The 20,400-nt window shown below is 49.6% G+C and overlaps 2 protein-coding genes across 3 annotated transcripts in view; one reads left to right on the top strand and one right to left on the bottom strand.

The window, feature by feature from the left end:
• Positions 1 to 18,951, top strand: part of PPP2R5D (protein phosphatase 2 regulatory subunit B'delta) — a 31,045-nt gene extending 12,094 nt beyond the window's left edge. For both annotated transcript variants that reach the window (XM_075088538.1, XM_075088539.1), the window contains exons 7-16: positions 232 to 362; positions 769 to 828; positions 1,521 to 1,629; positions 2,506 to 2,559; positions 5,331 to 5,501; positions 7,562 to 7,689; positions 9,741 to 9,842; positions 14,960 to 15,032; positions 15,494 to 15,610; positions 15,984 to 18,951. In XM_075088538.1, coding sequence (XP_074944639.1) covers positions 232 to 362; positions 769 to 828; positions 1,521 to 1,629; positions 2,506 to 2,559; positions 5,331 to 5,501; positions 7,562 to 7,689; positions 9,741 to 9,842; positions 14,960 to 15,032; positions 15,494 to 15,610; positions 15,984 to 16,121 — 1,083 coding nt within the window. In that variant the 3' untranslated portion in view covers positions 16,122 to 18,951. The remainder of the gene's footprint in view (positions 1 to 231; positions 363 to 768; positions 829 to 1,520; positions 1,630 to 2,505; positions 2,560 to 5,330; positions 5,502 to 7,561; positions 7,690 to 9,740; positions 9,843 to 14,959; positions 15,033 to 15,493; positions 15,611 to 15,983) is intronic.
• Positions 18,834 to 20,321, bottom strand: MEA1 (male-enhanced antigen 1). The gene is made up of 3 exons (XM_075088548.1): positions 19,834 to 20,321; positions 19,609 to 19,717; positions 18,834 to 19,529 (listed from the first exon to the last, which is right to left on the bottom strand). The coding sequence occupies exons 1-3, from the start codon at positions 20,104 to 20,106 to the stop codon at positions 19,366 to 19,368; spliced, it is 546 nt and encodes a 181-aa protein (XP_074944649.1). The 5' UTR covers positions 20,107 to 20,321; the 3' UTR covers positions 18,834 to 19,365.
• Between the last annotated feature and the right edge of the window lie 79 nt (positions 20,322 to 20,400).

The raw sequence follows: 20,400 nt of genomic DNA, 5'->3' as shown, positions 1-20,400 counted from the left end.
GCAGCTTTATAGAGTGTGCAGGCCATCACTGTGTTTCTAAAGATGAAAGAAGTGCTGATGGTTTCAGCTTGTGACTGGGAGGCTGCATGTTTCAGAGAAGTGACCGCTGTGCTAAAGGCATCACTCAACTGAAAGAGCCACTTTTGCCAAGCAGGAGCGGTGCGCGGTGTTTCTGGTAGCTTTGTCCAGACAGGCAATATGCAGACACTGACTGAATTTCTCTCCCCACAGCTGCTGGATCTCTTTGACAGTGAAGACCCCAGAGAACGAGACTTCCTAAAGACTATTCTGCACAGGATCTATGGGAAGTTTCTGGGTCTGCGAGCATATGTGAGGCGGCAGATCAACAATATATTTTACAGGTGAGATGTTTCTTAGTGCCACTGGCCTAGTGTGTGAGTGGGACAATCCAGTGAGATAAATCTGTGGCACTCACTAGGCTGTGATTCTCTCTGATCCAGACTGTGATTAGCTAAGTGGCTCAGTTATGTTACACTGCTTTGGTAGAGATAGCATTCACCTGTGCTTAAGAGCAGCGAGGATGTGATAGCACAGTCTTCAGCCCACATAGCAAATGTTGGGACCTGTGAGATTTAGCTGATCTGGGGGCCATGAATTTATTTGCTTATATCTCTTATATCTTGCCTTGCTGTCTTGGAGTTCTGTTGTTTGCTAGGAGACTTGCCGCTCCAGTGTTTTTCCTTCCTTTTGCTTATCAAACTGTATCCAGTGTTTGGCAATGACCTCTCATTCTTCTCTTCTCTTTAGGTTCATCTATGAAACAGAGCACCACAATGGGATTGCAGAGCTGCTGGAGATCCTGGGAAGGTAAGGGTGCTTCTGGAAGCCCCAGAGGGCCCATAGTGAGTAAGACACCCCAGCCCAGCATGCTGTGTGAGCTGGCAGTGTCTTCTTTCAGCAGTTATTGCAGGAGCCACCTCTTCCAGAGGATCTCAGTCTGACAAAGCACACAGGGAAAGTACTCTCTAGCCTGCTGATAAATGCAGTGATAGTCTTCTCCTTCTCAGATTTGTCTCCTGTTTTTTTGAGTTTGAGTCCAGTCACACTTGCTGTCTTGCCTCAGCAGGCAGTAAGAGTTCCTCACAGCCCTGAGAAGCCTTAGCAGTGGGCAGCCTACTCCATGGCTTCAACTGTCCTTCCATTTGCAGCCATCTGTTATGCTGCCATCCTCCAGTTCTGTAAAGGACAAGCCTTGAGGACTGGGCGGCTTCTGTGCTGGCTTTCCCCAGAGGTTCTGCTTAAGTGTGCGTGGGCTCAGCCTGGCACAGGACAGAGCAGAGCCCAGGCCCTTTCAGAGGCATTTCCCTGCTGTGCCTGTTGAGGAAACACTTGCTGATCATGGTATGTGTGTAAGTTGGGCCCCAGCAACCACAATTCTCCTGGTGGGTGCTTTTTCAAATGACTAATGAGACCTAGGGCAAGCCACTGATCCTTTTGAGGTGAGAGATACTGTATTTCTGCTGGGTGAAGATGTTAATGAGACTCTTGTTTCTTCTCAGCATAATCAATGGGTTTGCTTTGCCTCTGAAGGAAGAGCACAAGATGTTCCTCATCAGAGTCTTGCTACCACTGCACAAGGTGAAGTCTCTCAGTGTCTACCACCCACAGGTGAGAATTGCTTGAAGTTCCCAGGGCAGAATGTGATTCTTGCAAAAGTTGTTGTTCAGGCTTACTTATAGCTATTCACCAGCTGCATTACTGTGTTGTACAAAGTTCTTGCTGTGAGATATTTTGGGCTCTGCACTAGTCTCTTACTGCAGCGATTTGTCCCAGTCTTGCTGTGCCTGGGCCTGTGTATGCGTGCGTGCTTTTTGCCACTGGCTGATAGGAGGGTATCCTGCCGTCTTCTGCTGATTTAACGCTGTGACCTGCTTTGCCTTTCTGTGCTGGAAGTTTGTGAAATATTGGGGCCCTGCTGAAACCAGAGAGGTAAAATTCCAAGCTGCAGTCATCAGCCTGTGCGTGTGGTGTGTCAGCTGTTAGTCACTACTGAGATATGCAGAGAAATCATTGTGCTGGGCTGCTAGGCTGGTATAGAGATTAATTTCTTGCAATTTAGATACATAATAGAAGAGTAGATAAGATCCGGACTCAGGCTAGGAAGTGAAAAAGTATGGGTATTGAGCAGTGGTGTCTGTTCTCCCAGCCTTGTTTTTATGGGGCAGGGCTTTGTGATAGTCAGGTTTGTTCCTTCCCATGTGTGCCGCTCTGCTTGCATTTGAATATATTAGCTGCAGACTGCTCTAGGTGGCTCAGGTTCTATGCTTTACGCTGCACGAATGTCCTGAGCTCAGGCCCTGCCTGCTTGGTCTTAGAGCCTTCACTTGCCATCAGAAGAACTAGATTCATTTGTAGTGGCGACTGTCTACTCATCACACATACTGTGGAGGACATAATGTGACTTCCAGCCTAGGGTGGTGGTGGCACTTTAATCTCAGGTACACTTGAGGAAGCTCTAATCTTGCCATGTTTTTTTTCCTACAGTTGGCGTACTGTGTTGTACAGTTCTTGGAGAAAGACAGCAGCTTGACAGAACCAGTGAGTAACCTTGCTTAACCTCTGTGTGTCAGTCAAGTCCCGAAGAGCTGCATGGCTTCATTGGTGAAAAAAGGCTAAAGAGGCTGGGAGTCAAGTGGATTGTTTACTGGGTTTGTCTGATACCCTGTGGGCAGAAGGAACTGTGCTGCTCATGTGCAGGCCTTTAGCATTCTCTCCTGCAAGCTTCAGGAAGGTGGGCTATAGTCTTCCTTTGTGCTTTGGATCTTGGTGTAGCAAAAGGAACACTATACCAAGCTGTCCTTTCAGGGCAGAGCTTTCAGCTAATGACAGATGCTGCAGAGGCAAAACACACGACTATCTGATATCTGATGGAACCAATGCGAGCTCATGGGGGCCCTGAAATCCTAAGAGTTCACTCCAGGCTGCTGGAGTTGTCTGAAGAACTGTGGGGATGAGGTTAGGAACCTGGGACACAAAGGTCTGCTTAGGCGAGCTACTGTTCTTGATGAAAGTATTCTCCTTGCTACTGTAGCATCAGTCTGCTATGTCCAAAGTGTTAAGCGACATTGTAGACACATTTGCCTTCAGGATGTAGTGCTGGGAAGCAGCAGATTCTGAAATGTGTGAGCAGCAGGGATGGGGACCTCACATATTCCAGTTACTGTTAACCAGGCTATATGCTGGCTTGGCAGAGGGTGCAAGCAGGAGACAAGTGTTTCTCCACCCACTGTAGGCCAGGAAATGTCTTCTACAGAGCTGAGCTTCACAGCCTCAAAACAGCAGATGGCCAAAGAACACATGCTTGTGACACAGTAGCAGGGAGCACCAGGAAGTGTGAGCATTTTAATAAGTAATGCTAGCTGGGGTCGTTCTGTTCTCTGGCTTAAATGTGTGTGTTCATGGTGAGCCTGACTGTGCTCGGTGGAAGCTGGTCAGCTGTTGTCAGCTTTCTGGCTCCTCAGCTCTGACACCAGCAGTGCTGAAGCAGACCTTCCAGCTTTTCCTTTAAATGTGGGTCCTCCATTTCCTGTGTTCCCAAAAGCCTGCTCTGAAACAAACTGCGTAAAGTAGCTTCCTGATCATGCTGAGTGTTTCCTGTGGCTGACATCCAGCCCAACAGCCTCTTGCCAAAGCACTTAACTATAGGGTGAGGGAGAAGAGAGAAATAGAAATCTGTCAATAATTCCAGGATTCATTTTGCAGCTTATTCAAATAGTAAAGCTCCACGGTTCATCACTGCTTCTTGGGTAATGGGTTAGTGGCCCCTGGGTTAGAGATCCATGTCTGGTTTGGTGCTTGTGGAAAGCAGTGGGATGACCCGATTTCATTACCTTCAGTGGGTGTTGCGTTGGGTCTCAACCGGACATACCAAGGCTGTATTGCCACAGGTTGTGTCCTGTTGAAGCATCCTCCTTTTGAAGGTTTTGAATAGACTCCTGAGATGACTGGGGTTATTGAAGCCTTGATGGATCACAGGGCTTGTACATCAGCAAGGCTCTTGAATGTACTAGGAGATGTTGCCACCAGCGCTGGAAGTAGGCCAGATCACTCACTAGGTCTATACTTGCTTAGAGTGGGCCTCCCAGAAGCTTGCTCAGCAAAGCTTGACATGGTAGCTCTTGCATTAACAGTAGTCTGAATGACTGCCAGGTGAGCAAGGCCTCAGATGTGCTCAGTAATAGCAAAGACAGACTTGACACACCTCGCACCACCTTAGCTGTAGGAGAAATTACATCTGAGTCACTGAAGCTAACTCTTGCCTGAGTGGCAGACCTGAGTAATGACAAACACTGAAGATACCAAAGTGTTGGTTTCTCAAGCCTTAACTTGGTAGAAACATAATGCTCAGATGTTTCTGATCTTACTGTTCCATTGCCCACTACCGTCCCTCCACTGCTGTGAACTTCCTCTCAAGTGCAGGCTTCAGGATCAGGTTGCTGAAGTACACACAGTTTGAAAGAGCAGCTCTTATCACCAGTTGTGTGTGAATCGAGTGTCCACAGAGTTAGCATTTCTGTAAATGCCATATCAATGGCTCCAACAGAGTGAAGGTCTGCAGGATCTTGGATCCTGCCTTTGACCACGTCTAGAAGCAGATAGGTAGGGAAGGAAGCAATATTAAAAATAAATAAATAAAACCAAGTGGGATATAGCCCTTTCCCTAGTATATTCTTCCAGTATCTTGTAAGCAATAGTTTACTCAACCAGAATTTGCATCTGCCTTGTCATATTTAATTATCACCATTAGGTGTAACTTCCACAAACTTGTCTACTCCCTTCTGAGCTCTGTTTGGACTTTGAGTCTCCACAAAGTCGTGCAAGAATGAGCTCCATAATCCAATTACTTTTGTGTGAAATAGTGCTTCCTTGTCCCAGACCCATGCATTGCATTATTTATTGGGTGCTCCCCAGTGTTCAAGCTTTGTGAATAATGATTCCTCAGTGACCTCCGTAGCATTTCCAGTTTTATTAGTTGATCTTCCATGGTTGCTCTGCACTATCTGACAGCTGCTGCCCACTCTGGTTTGAGCCTTACGTGATAAGCTGTGTTTGGGGAAAAAAGTGGTTCTGAGCTTTGTGCTTGTATTACAGAATTGTAGCAGCCTGGATAGTGCTGCTGTCTTGCATGGAACTTGGCAGAGTTTGGGCTTTTCTCCTCTTTCTTCCCCAATAATCCACCTTGGCTTTCTGAGAAAGTCTCGTCTGTAACTTCCTCCACTCTGCTGTTGTGACTAGAACGTTAAAAATTTATTTCACAGCTGGTGTTAACTTTCAGCCTCTAACACTATCTCTGCACCCTCCCCACTCAGGTGATTGTGGGCTTGCTGAAGTTCTGGCCGAAAACTCACAGTCCCAAGGAGGTGATGTTTTTAAATGAGCTGGAGGAGATCCTGGATGTGATTGAGCCATCTGAGTTTGTGAAAGTTATGGAGCCCTTGTTCAGGCAGTTGGCCAAGTGTGTCTCCAGCCCACACTTTCAGGTGGGTTGCAGCTCAGGGAGGGGATAGGGCACTGGCTTGTAATCCGCTTGGCATATGAGGGTGACACCGCAGCTTTTGGGCTCGTCTTTGTGGATCAGTGGCACATGGAGGTGTGACCAGGGTAAGTATTGGGTTGACACATGGTGGGAGGTGGTGAGAATCCTCACCACAACCACAGAGCAAGCTCACCCAAAGAGAAAACAAAGCAGATCGATGGATGCCCTCCTGCTGCACTGTGCTAGTCAGCACCACGTATTGCAGCAGGCTGGAACTGGAGCAGACCAAACATACAGGAGATCCATCCAGTGTCACCCTGTTGCAGTAAAACCAAGCTGGCTGCAGTATTGGAGGGAGGCCAACCAAAGAGACAGTGTGCAGAGAAGGTACTTTGTATTATTCTGGTGTAGGTGGTAAAGAGTGAGGTCCACTGAAAAAGTGCTAGAGTCTGCTTCTTCCATGTTCCCACTGAAGGAAAGTTGTTTTAGCCTGGTACTACAGCCAATATCTGTGGCTGGTAGTCTTAAGGTTTAAAATGTTTAATGGTGGTAGGACCTGTTAGTAGCTCCTAGCAGGTGTGTTTGGCTCATTGCTTTAGGTTGCTCTGAAGAGCACCTGGGAAGAAGATAGCTCGCTGGTGAAACGCATGGCTGACCCAGCTATGGGTGGGGTGTTAAATAGTGAAATAGCCCTTCCCCAGAGCGAACATAACTGCACAGTGAGGCAGAATGGCTTCAGTCTGTCTTTTTGTACAGAGCGGTACAAAGTCATGGTTTACAAGCCAAAAATGAGGTCACTCTAGGTCATGTGTATGTAAAAGATCACTGTTTCCTGGAAAGGACTGGGGGAGCCTGATGGAAACCAGCTGGACGTGGATCATTGGTGTGGGGATGGGAACCAAAGGACTAACATGACCTTTGGGTGTGGAAGGACCTACCGTAGGAAATTAAGGAGCTTGAATAAAGTAGGGTAAAGGCTGGAGGAGAGACATCCTGTACTTGATAGCAGCTCTCATCTGTTGCCAACTCTTTGAAAAACAAGACTAGAAAACCTGAAGACGGTACTAACACTTTACAGCCTAAGAAAATTAACACCAAAGGTGTCCCATACAGTCAGGCTGAACAGTCTCTGTGTCTGCAGCTTGTCTGAGAGCAAAAATAGGAATTGACTTCTTGGTAAATCTGAACACCTTGGTGCAGGAGAGTGTTCTCTGAGTGGATTGTGGTTAATCTAGCAGACAAAGGCTTAACAGGATCTAATAGCTGGAAACCAAAGCTAGGTAAGTGAACACAAGGCAAGTTTCACTTCATTTACTCGTGTGGAACAATACATTTAAGGGGATATAGTGAGTTCTCCATCATCTGAAATATGAAACTGAGCCTGGATGTCTCTCTAGGTTTTCAAGCCATTTTCAAGCTAGCATTAAATGCAGAAATTAACCTGGTAATCTGCATTGCCCAGATTTGTGGTTAAATATGAAGAACTGTGGTTGAATCTATCACTATGTGGAAACTTGTTAGACTTGTTTGTCTTGTTAGAGCAGGATGGCTGCCCCAAGATTTTCCGTATTTTCACCCTTACTAAATCAGGGGCTGAACTGTGGGCCTGGTGACTGAAGCATGCTCCGAAGGCCAGAGGGATTCTTGTGGGGAAGGCCAGGTAAGAATGGGAGGAAAAGAGCTTTGCAGAGGACAGTCTTAGGAAACAAAGGAGGCTTGGAGCTAGTCTGAACTGGGACCTGGAGTGGATGACATTAGTGTCCGCAAGTGTTGTGTAAAGGATGTTGGAGTCGTCAGTATATCGATAGGCTTGCCTAGTCAAGAATGTAACCCAGGAAAGTGAGAAGTGTCTGGAAGAGGCTAAGGGAAAGAAGGCTGGGCAGCAGCGATGATTGGCCTTGTAGAAGGTGGCGAAGGTCAGCCCTACTGCCCACATTGTGGGGAACCATTTGCTCCTCGGCTGGGTGGCGGCAAGCTCTGGTCTCAGCACTGCGCAGTTTCCCTGTGCACCACAGGTGTTACTGGAAGGAGCTTCTCCAAGGATGGCTTTCTATCCCACTGCAGGTGGCAGAGCGAGCACTGTACTATTGGAACAACGAGTATATCATGAGCCTGATCAGCGATAACGCAGCCAAAATTCTCCCGATCATGTTTCCAGCGCTCTACAAGAACTCCAAGAGTCACTGGAACAAGTAGGTCTTTCCGCATGCCCTGGCACTTGCTGTGCATGCAGGATTGCTTGACCTACGAGCGATCTTGGGGCATGCCGTTACAGTGCAATGATGCGTGGCACTCAGTGACACCAGGTTCTGAGCCAGGGGGGTTGTTAGTAGTGTCAGCATGGAAAAGCGTCACAGCAGACCACAGTGGCCTGCTTCTGCAAGGGGTCAGGCGCCTGCAGTGACCTGCCTCAAGGCCATTGAGTCTACCCAGAGTTTGATACCTGCATATCACTGATGCTGCTGGTCTCTTGGAGGTTTGCAGTAAGTAGGTTTTCCAGCCAATTTCTGGCTCCTTCTTAAGTAATGATCACCCATATGCTGTCCATGAACAGAGACCTTGGTTAATGCAATGCCTGACTTCTTGAGTACAGGAAGAACAGAGAAAGCAGAACTACTCACGCAGATGTCCTATGTCGAATTATTGCCCTCTGTGTCTGATTCCTCAGTACTAGTCTGCTCTGTCGTTCTCCAGTCAACTTCCTTTCTTCTGACTGCTTCTTCAGTTGATTCCTTACCTGGTTAATTCAAGTTGTAAAACTCACTTCCTTCTAACAAATTAGCTGAAAACACTCAGTCCGTAGCCTAGATCATAAAATCTTCCAGCAAAACCACAAGAAGACCAAAAAAATCATATTCCCCTATTCCAGAGGGTGGAAAAAAGCAAAGTAATTAATTCTGGGGAGGCTGGGTGAGTCCAGGGCTTAGGAGTATGCTGTGGTAGCAAAGACAGGGTTGTGAGGTGGAACTTGTTTGCAGAGAGCTCCCCACTGGCTTGCTGTTTGGCTACTTCCTTCTCTTCATTGTATCAGGAAGCACAAACCTGAGCCGCCAGTCAAGGGTGCTCTAAAGACTGGGGTAGACTCAGACACGCAGACCTGAATGCACACAAACACCCAGATACGCACGCATGTGCATCAACAGGCACATACCTGTATGCACACACATGTATGATGCGTGTGACCATAGGCACGTGTGCGCACAGACACACACTCACTCGGTGTTACTGGCCTTCCTGATCAGAGTTCAGAAAAGGACTTTATGTTCTTGTTTGAAAACCTTCACCAGTTCTGTTTCCTTTTTGCATCAGTCAATATTCATGATTCTGCTGTTTCTGTCTTGTTGTCTTGGCTCCTTCCCAGTGGTATGGCAGAAGAAGTCGTGAAGGTGTTTTCCTCTTATTTCTCCTTGTTTTATCACCAGCCACATCTTCTCAGGGCAGGTTGAGTACCTCAGATTCTCCCCTTCCTTCCCATAGCTTGTCTACTCCACACTTTGTCAGACAGCCTGCCTAAATCCAGCAGGGCTGTAGCTCTTCCTTATTCTATCTGTAGAGCTGGTGAGGCACAGAGCTCAATCTACAGAGTTTCTTGTCTTTTGCCTCTGGGTCAGGTATTTCAGAGACAGCTTCAGTAATTGTTTATATTCCCCGGGAGAGTCTTTGTCCCAGAGTGAGCTCACACACAGTGCAGGCTATCCATAAATTGCTGACACAAAGTTGGCTTTTCCTCTGTGGTATTCTCTGTGCTGCTTCCCATCTCTACAGGGCTGCTGAATGTCTGTGTTTTGGACAGCTCAGCGACAAAGCTCATGACTGAATGCTGGGCAGCACAAAAAAGTCATTGCGGTGAACTGTGGGAGGCACTAAAGCTAGATTAGGTAAAGCCCCTTTGAGAACAGCCCTGAGCAGGTCCCTAGCACCCTTCCTTTCCAGCTTCCAACTACACGAAATAAATGTGTGAATGCATATTTTTGCACTCAGTCTGACCACAGCAGAGCAGACCTGTCCCAGTGGTCTTCGTGTTCTTCTCCATCTCTTTCTTCCTGTGCGATAGTCTCTGCTGTGTTTGTGGAGGAGGTTTCCCATGGTAAGAGCTGCAACTGTGTGAAAATCTTTTGTCACGTTCCTGTAGTATTTGAGTTGCTGCTGGTGTTAACTCCTGTCTGTGCTGCTGGTGTTAACTCAGGGTGAGAACCTGGAGGATACCATCATGACTTGTTCTCCTTTCCTCATTTCTTTGCAGGACGATCCATGGGCTGATTTATAATGCACTGAAGCTGTTCATGGAGATGAACCAAAAGCTTTTTGATGACTGCACACAGCAATACAAGGCAGAGAAGCAGAAGTGAGTAAGAGGTTCATGCCAAGTAACTTGAGGTCATCCTGGACTCTCCTTGGGGTACAGCAGCAGATGGTAGATGCCAGTAGGCACAGGGAAAATGGAAAAGTGGCACAAATAATTTTGTCAAAAAGTAGGATTCCTCAGCAATAACTATGTGTAGGGATGTGTAGAGGTAAAATGTGTGCCCTGATAAAAATTCTTTCAGTTCTGCTGAAGCAGGTAGCTCAGAAAAGAGTGACAGAGTTTGCTGGGTCATAAGGAAATTAATTCTGATGTAGGGAATACTCAGCTTTGCAGAGACACTTACGCTCTGCCTTGGAAATATTTACCAGTTCGTATATGTTGTAGTGATGCCAGTGGAATCCTGCTGCTTTAGAAGGACTTCTTTGAAGAGCTTTGCAGCAGCGGGCATAATGCATATTTCATGCCACAGGATGCTTTCAATTTTCCATTAATAAAGATGGAATAATACCTGGAATTTCAAAGAGCAAATGGTGGGGATAAAATCTAAGCTCAGCAACTCTCTGTGCCGTGATGCCATAAAGAGGAAAAAACTCACTTTTTCTGCTTCCTCATACTCATTTTGGTACTTGTATGACTTGCCCTGGTGAGCTGAGTCAGTTCAGTAAGGTAGAAGGAAGTTTTTTGGTTTGGGTTTGGTTTTTGTTTGTTTTTTTTTTTTTTTTTTCTGGGTCTGTTTTCTGCTGACTTAGTGACATAAAATAATGCTTCTCATTCCTGGATGAGCCAGGGCTGCAACACGGGCAGCAGTGGGGGGAGCAGGGCTAACCCTTGCTGGCAGTGGGGAGCTCTGGGGTACATTCATTTTTTTGTGAAATAGTAATAAATAACAAAGTTGCGATATGGATTAGAGTGTGGGGATGGGTAACCTGCATATGGAGAAATCAAGGTTTTGTTAACATCTAAATTGGGAGGAAGCAAGACTTTTTTTCTTTCCCATTCTAGGGCGTTTTTGAAGCCCACAAATGTCTGCACATGTATTTTAAGTCACAGTGACGGCACATTTACTATGACATCTACCTGGTGTTTCCACCAGGAGCTTTTTCTGCCTGTTTAGCTTCTACCTGTGCTGACCTGCTGGGGGTGACTGGTCCCAGTATTGGTGTGTGGCTGATGGAGGATTGTTCTGGAAAAGGTCAACAAAGCAGCTCAGATCTGTCCAAGAAATGGATGGGTAGAGCTGCACTGTTTTCTGCTCATGTTAAGATGATTTTTTTTTTTTCCCTCTAGTGCCTCTCTGCCTAATTATGTTTCAGAAAACCTTGTGTTGGGTTTTTATCAAGGATATACCTTTTGCTCTCCCAGTTAACCAAATCTGCTAAAATGTCATTTGAAAGCTTGGTGGGCAGAATGTAAAAATGTCTTTTAGCAGCTGAATCTGAGATGATTTTACCTACAGTGAGCATGATACATTTCCTCAGCTAAATGGGATTTCCCTGCCACAGGGACCCAGCTAAAGAGGCCTTTCTGGGCGAAAACAAGAAGGCTCAACTCTGCTGTTGCTAGCACAGCTTTAGCAGCTGTTTCTGGCTTGAGAAGTGTGAAAAGGTCCTCCTTTGAAGGGATGCTAGAGCTGGGAGAGAATGCTATGAAAGGTTTGTAGGGCCAGGCTGGGAAACAACCAGAAAGGGAAATCAGTGGCAGAAGGGGATGGGATAGGACAGCAAGCAGGTTGGTGGGGAAGAGCAGCTTGTCTGGGCAAGGAGGTAGAAAGGAGGTAGAGGCTTTGGGTGGAGCTACAGTGAAGAGCCGGTTTGTGGAGGGGTTGTGGTGGTAGCGTTGCTCTTAATGTCAATGGATAGTAGGAATGGGATAGGTGAAGGGAACAAATTAGAGAAGTGAGGAGTTTGGGGTTTCTTGGGCAAGGGGCCTGGGACTGGACAGGACGTAGGAAAATGGTGGGGGAGAAGAGCGTGCACTTGGGAAGATGGATTAGAAACCTGGGTTTACTAGAGCAATATGCCCAAGTTCTTTGCTTAAGTTCATTGTGAAAATGTCATCTTTTCCTGCCATGTCTTTAAAATATCCAAGAAATATAAGCAAACCCGTGTGCACTTTACATTGTGGCTGCATATGCTGGAGCCTAATAGAATACGTCGTTGCTGGAATGAACGGGGTTAGAAAAACATATTTCACAGGCAGCAGAAAGTGTTGTTTGGTGGTGTCTCCCTGGTGGAATAAGATAATTTCATACTGAAGAGTCTGCCTCAGTTTGGGGTGCCATTCCTGCACTTCCCCTACCTGCTCCTCTTTCCACAGAGTGCTGCAACCTGTTCTGGTGAGCAGCAGGTTGCATTGCCTCTGTTCCAGTGGAGAAGACATGCTGTACCCGCAGCTCATTTCTGCTGCCTCCCTGGCAGAGCTGACGGCAGGCCATGCCTGTCGGCGGACAGTAATGTGACATTGCAGTCAATTGTCATTTTCTTTTCAACCACAGAGACTTAAAACAAACAGAAATAGTGCTGGGGTTTTTTTTCCTAATAAAAACCTGTGAGGCTGTAATGTCAAGTGCCTCCAGTGTAAAGCAGCATGCCGAATGCTGGCTGGATCACTGTAATGCAGGATTGACCTTTAACTGTGCAATGCCTTGCTTTTTCCACAGGACCTTGGCTTTATTCAGTAAGACTGACAAGTTTGAAACGCTGAGGTTTCTTGAGCGTAGACAGAAAAAGGAAGAGACACCTATGAAGTGTTTTTCCAATGAGCCGCTAGAGACCTTGTCCTGTGAACTAGAAGACAGAATGTGTGGGAAGGACTGCACATGCGAACAAAGCCAGTAAATGTGAAACAGAGAAAAGGAGAGAGCTTGTAGGTACAAAATTAGGCTGCAACCAGATGTTGAGAGGCCTGCTTAGAAAAGTCTTAGCCATGTTATTAATTAGTTACCATGCCTACCAGTGACATGCCAGCTCAGGCCCATCACTGCTGCACCCTGGCTGTGCAGCTGCAGCCAAGGCTGGTCATGGAGGGCCAGACTGTCCCCGGATCATGTGGAGAGGCTCTCCTCTGTTCAGTGCAGATGGACTGACCGCACCTTACTAATCTCCCCAGATATCTTGAAAGTGTTTGAATTATCAGAACCCTTCAGAAAACTGCAGGGAGGTTGGGGCAGATAGATAGTGTCTGGTCCCGAACATGCCCTTCTGTAAAAGTGTGGGGGCCTTGAACACTGCCTTTCAAGAAGTGTGGTGTCAGCTTGCCACCCTGACACCTGACATCTCTCTGGTAGGAGCTACCTTGCATCGTTCGGTGTAGGCCACAGCAGTGGGAAGGAGAAGGTACCTCCGAATATAGCTCTTCTTTTCCAAATGTCCAAATACTGCTAGTAATGGCATCAGGAATGAAGGGAACTGATGAGGTACACATCACCTGGAAAGCAGGGCTGGGGGTGCTGCTCCTGTAGACTCAGCACTGTCCTGTGAGGTGTTGCTGTTGAGAAAGGTAGGATTCTCCAGAGACTCAATGTGGATGAGTGACACTTTCAGATGAACTCCAATGGGCATGTCCTAGAGTAGGAGGTAAAGCCAGGCTGATTGATGAGGCTGGGAGGAAGTTTCGTATGCTGGATAGCTGTAATACTACAGTTAAATCAGTGTGGCATCATAATAAAGATGAAACTTGTTTCATTCTTTGGAAATACTTGTTTGGCTGAAAAGAATAATCACAGGTGTAAAGCTTTCAGACTTTTAGAAGCACTGCTTTTAGTCAGACTGGGTATTCTCTTTGCAAGGTGGTCTTTTGCAATATCTGCTGAGCACATGATGGATAAACTGGTGGATCTTGAAGTGCAATGAGGAATGGAGGGCTTTCCTGATGCTATTCAGACTGCTTTGGTGATCTGAAAGGAAAGAACTGGTGCTAGAGGTGCATGGAGCTGAATGACTGGATGAGTGCCCTCGTGGCTCACTGTGTACCAGACCAGTAATGTGATGTATTCCGGCCGAACAAAACGAGGTTTATTACACCTATACATGGCATGGCAGTAGACACAATACTGGCAAAGTAGACATTGCTTTGATGGTCAGTGGCCTTCATGATGTGAGGGTCTTTGTGGAAAGACATATTGGTCTGCATTTCCAGTGGCAAGATTGGAGCAATACATATGTTTCTCTTTACCAGACATTAAAAAGGATTCTAGAGGAATCGGGGATGAGGCAGGAAAGAGCTAGGGAAGATCAGTGCAAACTCCTGGTCACAGTCCCCTGCAGAGATATCCAGAGCTCTGTCAGAAAATGAGGTGTGGGTTATTCATTTGGGGTTTGGGTTTGGGTGGGGTTGTTTGTTTGGTTTTTTTTTTGACCCTATGTTCTCTGATGGAGTAGTCTGCTGCTTGAATGCTTGGCAGCTTCAGTCTTGTTTTTAGCCTTCTTTCTTACATATATTTCAAGAGTGTGAGGTGATTACAGAGTATAAGAACTTCCTTACCATGGATATATAGGGCAGTACAGAGACCAGTAGCTGGGATGAAAGCCAGATAGTTAGTTATAATCAGAAACAAAGCAGAGATTTTAGTGCAGATGGGGAAGAGAATAACAAGGAGTGGTGGATGCTCACCTGTTTGCAGGGAACATTCACTGCCCTGGGATTTACAGGTGGCCCAGTTGAACGGTCACTTAAGGTCTGTGCCAAGTTCAAGAGCCATGCCTGGGGGTTTGGGCAGCTCTCTGGTGTGTTATGGCCAGAGGGGACACTGCAGGCAGTTGAGCCCCAACTCTGTTGGAAATGGCAGTTTGCCCTGTGCATCTGTTTGTGTATCTGTGGGGCACCAGGAAAACATTTGACGTCCAAACTGGTGTCATTGCTTTACTCCAGAAACCAGTCACTCTGGTCCACTCCTGCAGCACAAAGCCAGAAAAAAACAAACTGTACAGCCCGCTGCTGCCACCTTGTGAGCTAGGAGGATGCCTGCCTACCTCCTGCTGGCTGCACTGTGTCCCCTCTTCTTGCCGCATCTCACCTGTAGATAGAATTAGGGGTGTTTGAAGGACGGAGCAGTTCTTCCCCTCGCCTGCACTTTTCTGCTGTCTCTTTTGTCTTCCTGTGAGCAAAAGCTGTACCTTCCCTAGCAGTTCACGCTTGCGCGCTGTCTCTCTCTGCAGGGGAAGGTTCAGGATGAAGGAACGGGAAGAAATGTGGCAGAAAATAGAGGAGCTGGCCCGACTAAACCCTCAGGTGGGTAACAGCAGGACCTAGGATGAATGAAACAGGAATGTGCTGAGGGTCTTGACCTGCTTCCTCAGCTCATGAGAGCAGGTTCTAGCACCTGATCTCAGTCCTGTGCACACAGCTGCATGGGTGGTCTGTCCCTCCCAAAACCCAGTGTCTTGGGGATGCTGGCAGTGTTTTCCCAGCCTGGCCCTCTGTAGCACTGACTTCTAAGTAGTGCCTTAGAGCATGTACATGTTTATGGACTCCTCTCTCAGCTGTGGCAGCGCATGCAGTATGCTGTGGCTCAGATGGCACAGGTAGGATGGGTAGAAGATCCTCCTTTCCTGTCTGTGTACCTACTGCTACCTTTGCAGATGCCAGCAAAGGCAGCTGGAAGAAGTGTGCTGTGCTATGTTAGGATGCAGAGGGAGGAGGCTTAGTGTTGGATGGCATGCTGACTCTCCAGCTGTCTGTGTTGTCTGCAGTACCCCATGTATTACGCACCTCCACCATTGCCTCCTGTCTGCTGTATGGAAACAGAGACCCCAACTGCAGAGGATATACAGCTACTGAAGAAAACGGTGGAGACAGAGGCTGTGCAGGTGCGTAGGTGACTAGGGTTCTTCCACAACTGCTCTCGGACCAGCCAGGACATCAGCATAGTCAGCCCAGGGTCCAGCAGCCAGAACTGCCTCTTTTCAAGTGTTCTGAGGGTAAATGCCCGTACTCTCATCCCTGATCTTTAGGGATCAACCTGTAGTCTGAAGAGTGGGGTTTGTTTAACCTTCCCACTCTGGAAAAAGTGCAAGTGGGACTTTTCTGTGCCCTTTTGGTCTGTGTTTGGCGCTCAGCCTGTTCTGCAGCATGCTGCGGTGTTACCTGGCATATCCTAGAGCAGCTGGAGCCAGATAATGGGGAGGCTGGAGGGGTGAAGGGGTTTGCTACTGATCCCTGACTCCTTTGGTTTGTCTGTAGATGCTGAAAGACATTAAGAAGGAGAAAGTTTTGCTGCGCCGGAAATCTGAGCTTCCTCAGGATGTCTACACTATAAAAGCCCTGGAGGCCCACAAGAGAGCAGAAGAGTTTCTCACCTCAAGCCAGGAGGCTCTCTGACGGGCTCAGGAGCTGGCCCGGGAAGCTCTGCCCCATCCCTTTCCCCCAGGGGTCACAGAAATGCACTCAGTTCTCATGTATAAATAAGGAATGAACATGGTGGGCTGTGCCTGTCCTCCACTCCATCCGCATCCCTCCAGGGTAGATCTGGTTTTATGTTACAACTTGTATCTCACCACTGTCATGTCCTGCTTTTCGTCCTTCCTCCTGCTTTTCCTCCTTGGGTGTGCGTGTGTGAAGGGAGCCTGCCTGACCTGCGATTTTATCAGCCCAGGCAGGAGTCACTTCAATTCCAGCTGCTGCACTGGTTTTTACTCTGCCTGGGAGCCAGAGCCTTGCTGCCCTGCAGTACAGGCTCTGTGGTGGCCAGAGACTACTGCGCGTGGCTCAGCATGCTGCTACAAGCCCCAAGTGCCCATCTCTGCCCTGCCTGCCCCTGTGCTGCCTGTGCAGCCAAGCCCTGCGGTGGTTTGAGGTCAGGCTGAGCTTGGGGCAAGAGCATGTGGCAGAGTTTGTGGAGGCTCTGCTGCCTCTCCACCCTGCCTTGAGGTGCAGCGCCGCAACTGGAGTGTCTCACGTACAGCAGAGATGTTCACTTCCACCTTTCTTTTGCTTCAAGCCCCTTGTTCTGTTCCCCTGTGAGTGGAGTTGGGGGTTCAGTGCTTCGCCACCCCCAGTAGAGCTGGGTGCAAGCACTAAATACTATTGCAGCCCTCCCTTTAGAGCACCCTTAGAAGCTCTCTTGTGGGAAAATGAATTTCTTCAGCTGTTTGTGTTGGTCCGTGCTGACTTGTCTCCATCCCGGTGTCTTGGGTTAATTGTGGGCCCAGAATTAACTTCCCGCTTTGTAGCAGGTGTCAGCCACTGACCTCTGCTTTCTTTACCTGCTCAATTAAAATACTCCTGCAGCTCTCCCTTTGTCACTGTATCCCATCCTTAGCTCTGCAGTGGCCAGGGTTTCTAGGAAGCTTGTGCTGCTAAAGTAATTTGCAAACTAGTGGAAGCAATGGATACACGTTATGGGGCCAGGCTGAGTTTCTGAGTGTTCAGTTGTCTCCTCTTTATGATCAACGGCTAGGTGCTACTGCTGAACTGCTTCCATGGGTGCTCTGAGCAAAGTTCGCCTCGCCCTGTTTGGCACCCGCTGTGGCCTGAGGTCCTTGTTAGTTATCATACGGTGCATCAGGGACTTGTGCTAATTTAGCATTTAGAACACACTTGCTGATAGCCCAGGGGGTTGTGCAGCACTTGGGTGCTACTGACTGTGATCCAGCTTCTACCCTACCTTCTGTGGTGCAGATTCAGTGCTAGGCCAAGGTACCACCTCGGAGCAGCTGGCTTGTGACAGAAAAGGGGAGTCTTCCTTGCTTCTTACCTGCTGCACTTGCTTTCTTGACACATAAGCTTAAGTGGTTTTGCAATAGTACAGGGAGCTTATGGGGTCGATGCTAGTCTGACACTGCTTTGCAGCATCATGGGATGTTGCAGGTCCTCGTGTATCTGCTTGCCCTCACCAGTAAACCATTCCAAGGTCAGAGGTTCATCCCCTCTAATCTTATTGCTGGTGTGCAGCACATCTTTCCTCCAAACCAAACTAAGCTTTCTTCCCCCCCCCCCCCCCCCCCGTGTATCCTGTACGCCCTGCCCTGTTTGGCTCTCTTTCAGTTCGGCCCTCATTAGGCATGCCACCATCTCTTCGGAGCAGCTGGCAAGCGTGAGTATGCGCAAGATCACCCACAGTCACACAGGACCCCGCCTCCCCTCTGCTTCATGCAATGGGCCAGTTCATCAGGAGACTTACGGAACACCTCAGGGAGGTTATTGCTCATTTTGAACATTAGTCCAAGCTCATGGTCAGCTGCCAATCAATTACCTCACGCCTGGCACAGCATGTAGACATGCACTGGGTGATGCCGGATGGCGCACAGGAGTGGCAGACATCTCGGGGCACAGCGGGAGGAAGGCTGCCGAGCGCCACCCACAGCAGGGCTCAGGAGGATGTTTCTTCTGGTTGCAGTAAAGGCTTTCCTACTCGTACGCTTAGCGTTGCGTTTTAAGGTGCCACCACATTTTTAGAGTGCTACAGTTTGCGTGTGCCCTCACTCAAGCCTGCTTGCTGCTAGGCAGTGGCTGCCTTTCCCTGCTGTGGGCTGTTCTGCCTGCAGAAGGAACAGAGGCTTCTGGTGCGCAGAGGCTGTTACCTGTCCTGCAGGTGGTCCGTGCTGGCTGTCCCCACATGTGGCCGGAGGAATGCTGCTGGAGTTCTGCCATGTGCTGGGGCAGGACTGTTTCGCATCACAACTACATGCTGTATGGCTTTGATGTTCTCATAGCTTTGTGTCTTGTTCTGGGTCAGGAAACTTACGCTTAGTACCTTCATGTTGCCATTAGTTTGCTGCCTATTCATTCCAGTGTCCTGGACATCTAAGAAGGGGACCATGTGAGGAAGGGGGGAGTGTGTTCGTCCCCTCCACCACACGTACTGCTCGTATGCAGACCTGTGTCTGCCACGCTACAGCTGCCCCTCGCTCAACACTTGGTTTCTAGCATTAGTACTGCTCATTTCTGCCTATGCCTTTCCCCACATCAGCCAAATGGACAGAACTGGAGCTGCCTCTTCCACTTCACCTGGCTCCCTCCTCCCGAGGGAACAAGCAAAACTAACTACTGCATTCACCCCCTGGACACAAGTATTAAGCTGCTTACAGTTCATATGTACATATGGTGTACTTTATTTTCAGTAGAGCATTACATAGTATGAAAGTGTTGGATTTTGTACAGATGTCCCTGTATGTACAGAACTAAATAAAACTGATCTCTTGGAAAGACACTCTGGACTCCACCTCTGATATTCCAGCGTGCAGTCCCTGTCCTAAGAAGAGGGGCCCTAGTGTGGAGAGGGACTTCTCCAGCACTGACAGCATGGGGACAAATCTAGTGTTTGTCCCAGGGGAATCCAGGCAACCAGCCAAGCCCCCTCCCTCCAGACGCATACAGGTATGGAAACCAGTCAGGCTCCTCGGAGGCAGAGGAAGCCAACAGAAGGACATCACAGTGACTTACATGCCAGCTAGAACCAGGTAAGAGGAGCAGGAAGGGAAGTTGGACGACATCAGTGGGGGAAACTGGAAGGTCGATGTCGGCAAGTCCCATCACCACCTGGCTTTGAGAGCACGGGTACCTGCCTTGCCTGCGCGGCTGAGGAAGGGCTGGGGTTAGCAGCGCCCACACTGCAGCTTGGCCCTCACTTCCACTCGGGCCTGGGGCTTCCGAGGCTCTGCCGGGCCTGCAGTGTGCGCTGCACCACGTCCTTCCACTGGTCCTCCGAGATCTGGCTGGCCCAGGCGGGGATGCCCAGGGTGGGGAGCTTCACGCCAGCCATCGTCCTCTTCACCAGCTCCACATGCTCTGGGAACAGAGAGCGTGTGAGGCCGCGGCCGAGCCCTGCGTGGGGCGGCGGGAGGCGCCCGGCCAGGGACGCCGTTACCTGCATCCATGGGTATGGAGCTGCGGCTGCTCTGAGCCGCGGCGCCTTCCTCCGCCTCTTCCTCCTCCTCGCTGTCCGCCGGCGGGTCGGGCAGATGCAGCCTCAGCATCTGCAGAGAACGGCGGGCAACGGGGGTCGGGCTCGTTCCCTTGCCCGCGGAACGGACCGCTGGGCCCCCCCGGCCCCGGCCCCGGCCCCGGCCCCGGCCCCAGCCCCGGGCGGTACCTGCAGCCGCTCCTGAAGGCCGGGGCCCGGCTCGGCGCAGCCCGACGGGGCGGTGGTGGGAACCGCCTCACCAGGGCCCTGCTCCGGCTCCTGGCTCAGCGGCTGGTACAAGTACCCGCCTCCGCCTTCCACTTCTCCCTCCTCCTCCTCTTCTCCCTCCTCCTCTTCTTCTTCCTCGTCGCCGCTCCAGCCCGCCGCGCCGTCGGGGGTCTCCGGCGGCCCCGGCTCCTCGGGACACACCCGCTCTGGCCCCATGCTCCGCGCCACCGCCATCCACCGGGCGAGGCGCCGGGGAAGCCCCCCCACCGCCGCCCGGAAGCGCCGCCGCCGCGGGGCACTGTGGGCGTTGTAGTCCCGGGCCGGGGGGGGCCGCCGGCACGCGCCGCCGCTGCCCTCCTCCGTCGCCCCCCGCCCCTCCGGGCGCCTCCGGATCGTGCCCGGCCGCGGGGCCGGGGCAGCGCAGGGGGTGACCGGGACCGCAACAAATATCGGGACCGGGGCGGGGCGGACAGCACTCACGCCGCGGGGGGGGCCGGCACCCCCGAAGGGGCCCCGCGGGGCCGTGCC

This window comes from Phalacrocorax aristotelis, chromosome 3, assembly GCF_949628215.1.
Source record: "Phalacrocorax aristotelis chromosome 3, bGulAri2.1, whole genome shotgun sequence".
Classification (NCBI taxonomy): domain Eukaryota; kingdom Metazoa; phylum Chordata; class Aves; order Suliformes; family Phalacrocoracidae; genus Phalacrocorax; species Phalacrocorax aristotelis.
The sequence above is the reverse complement of the archived record's forward strand: the minus strand, read 5'-3'. Positions and strand labels throughout refer to the sequence as shown.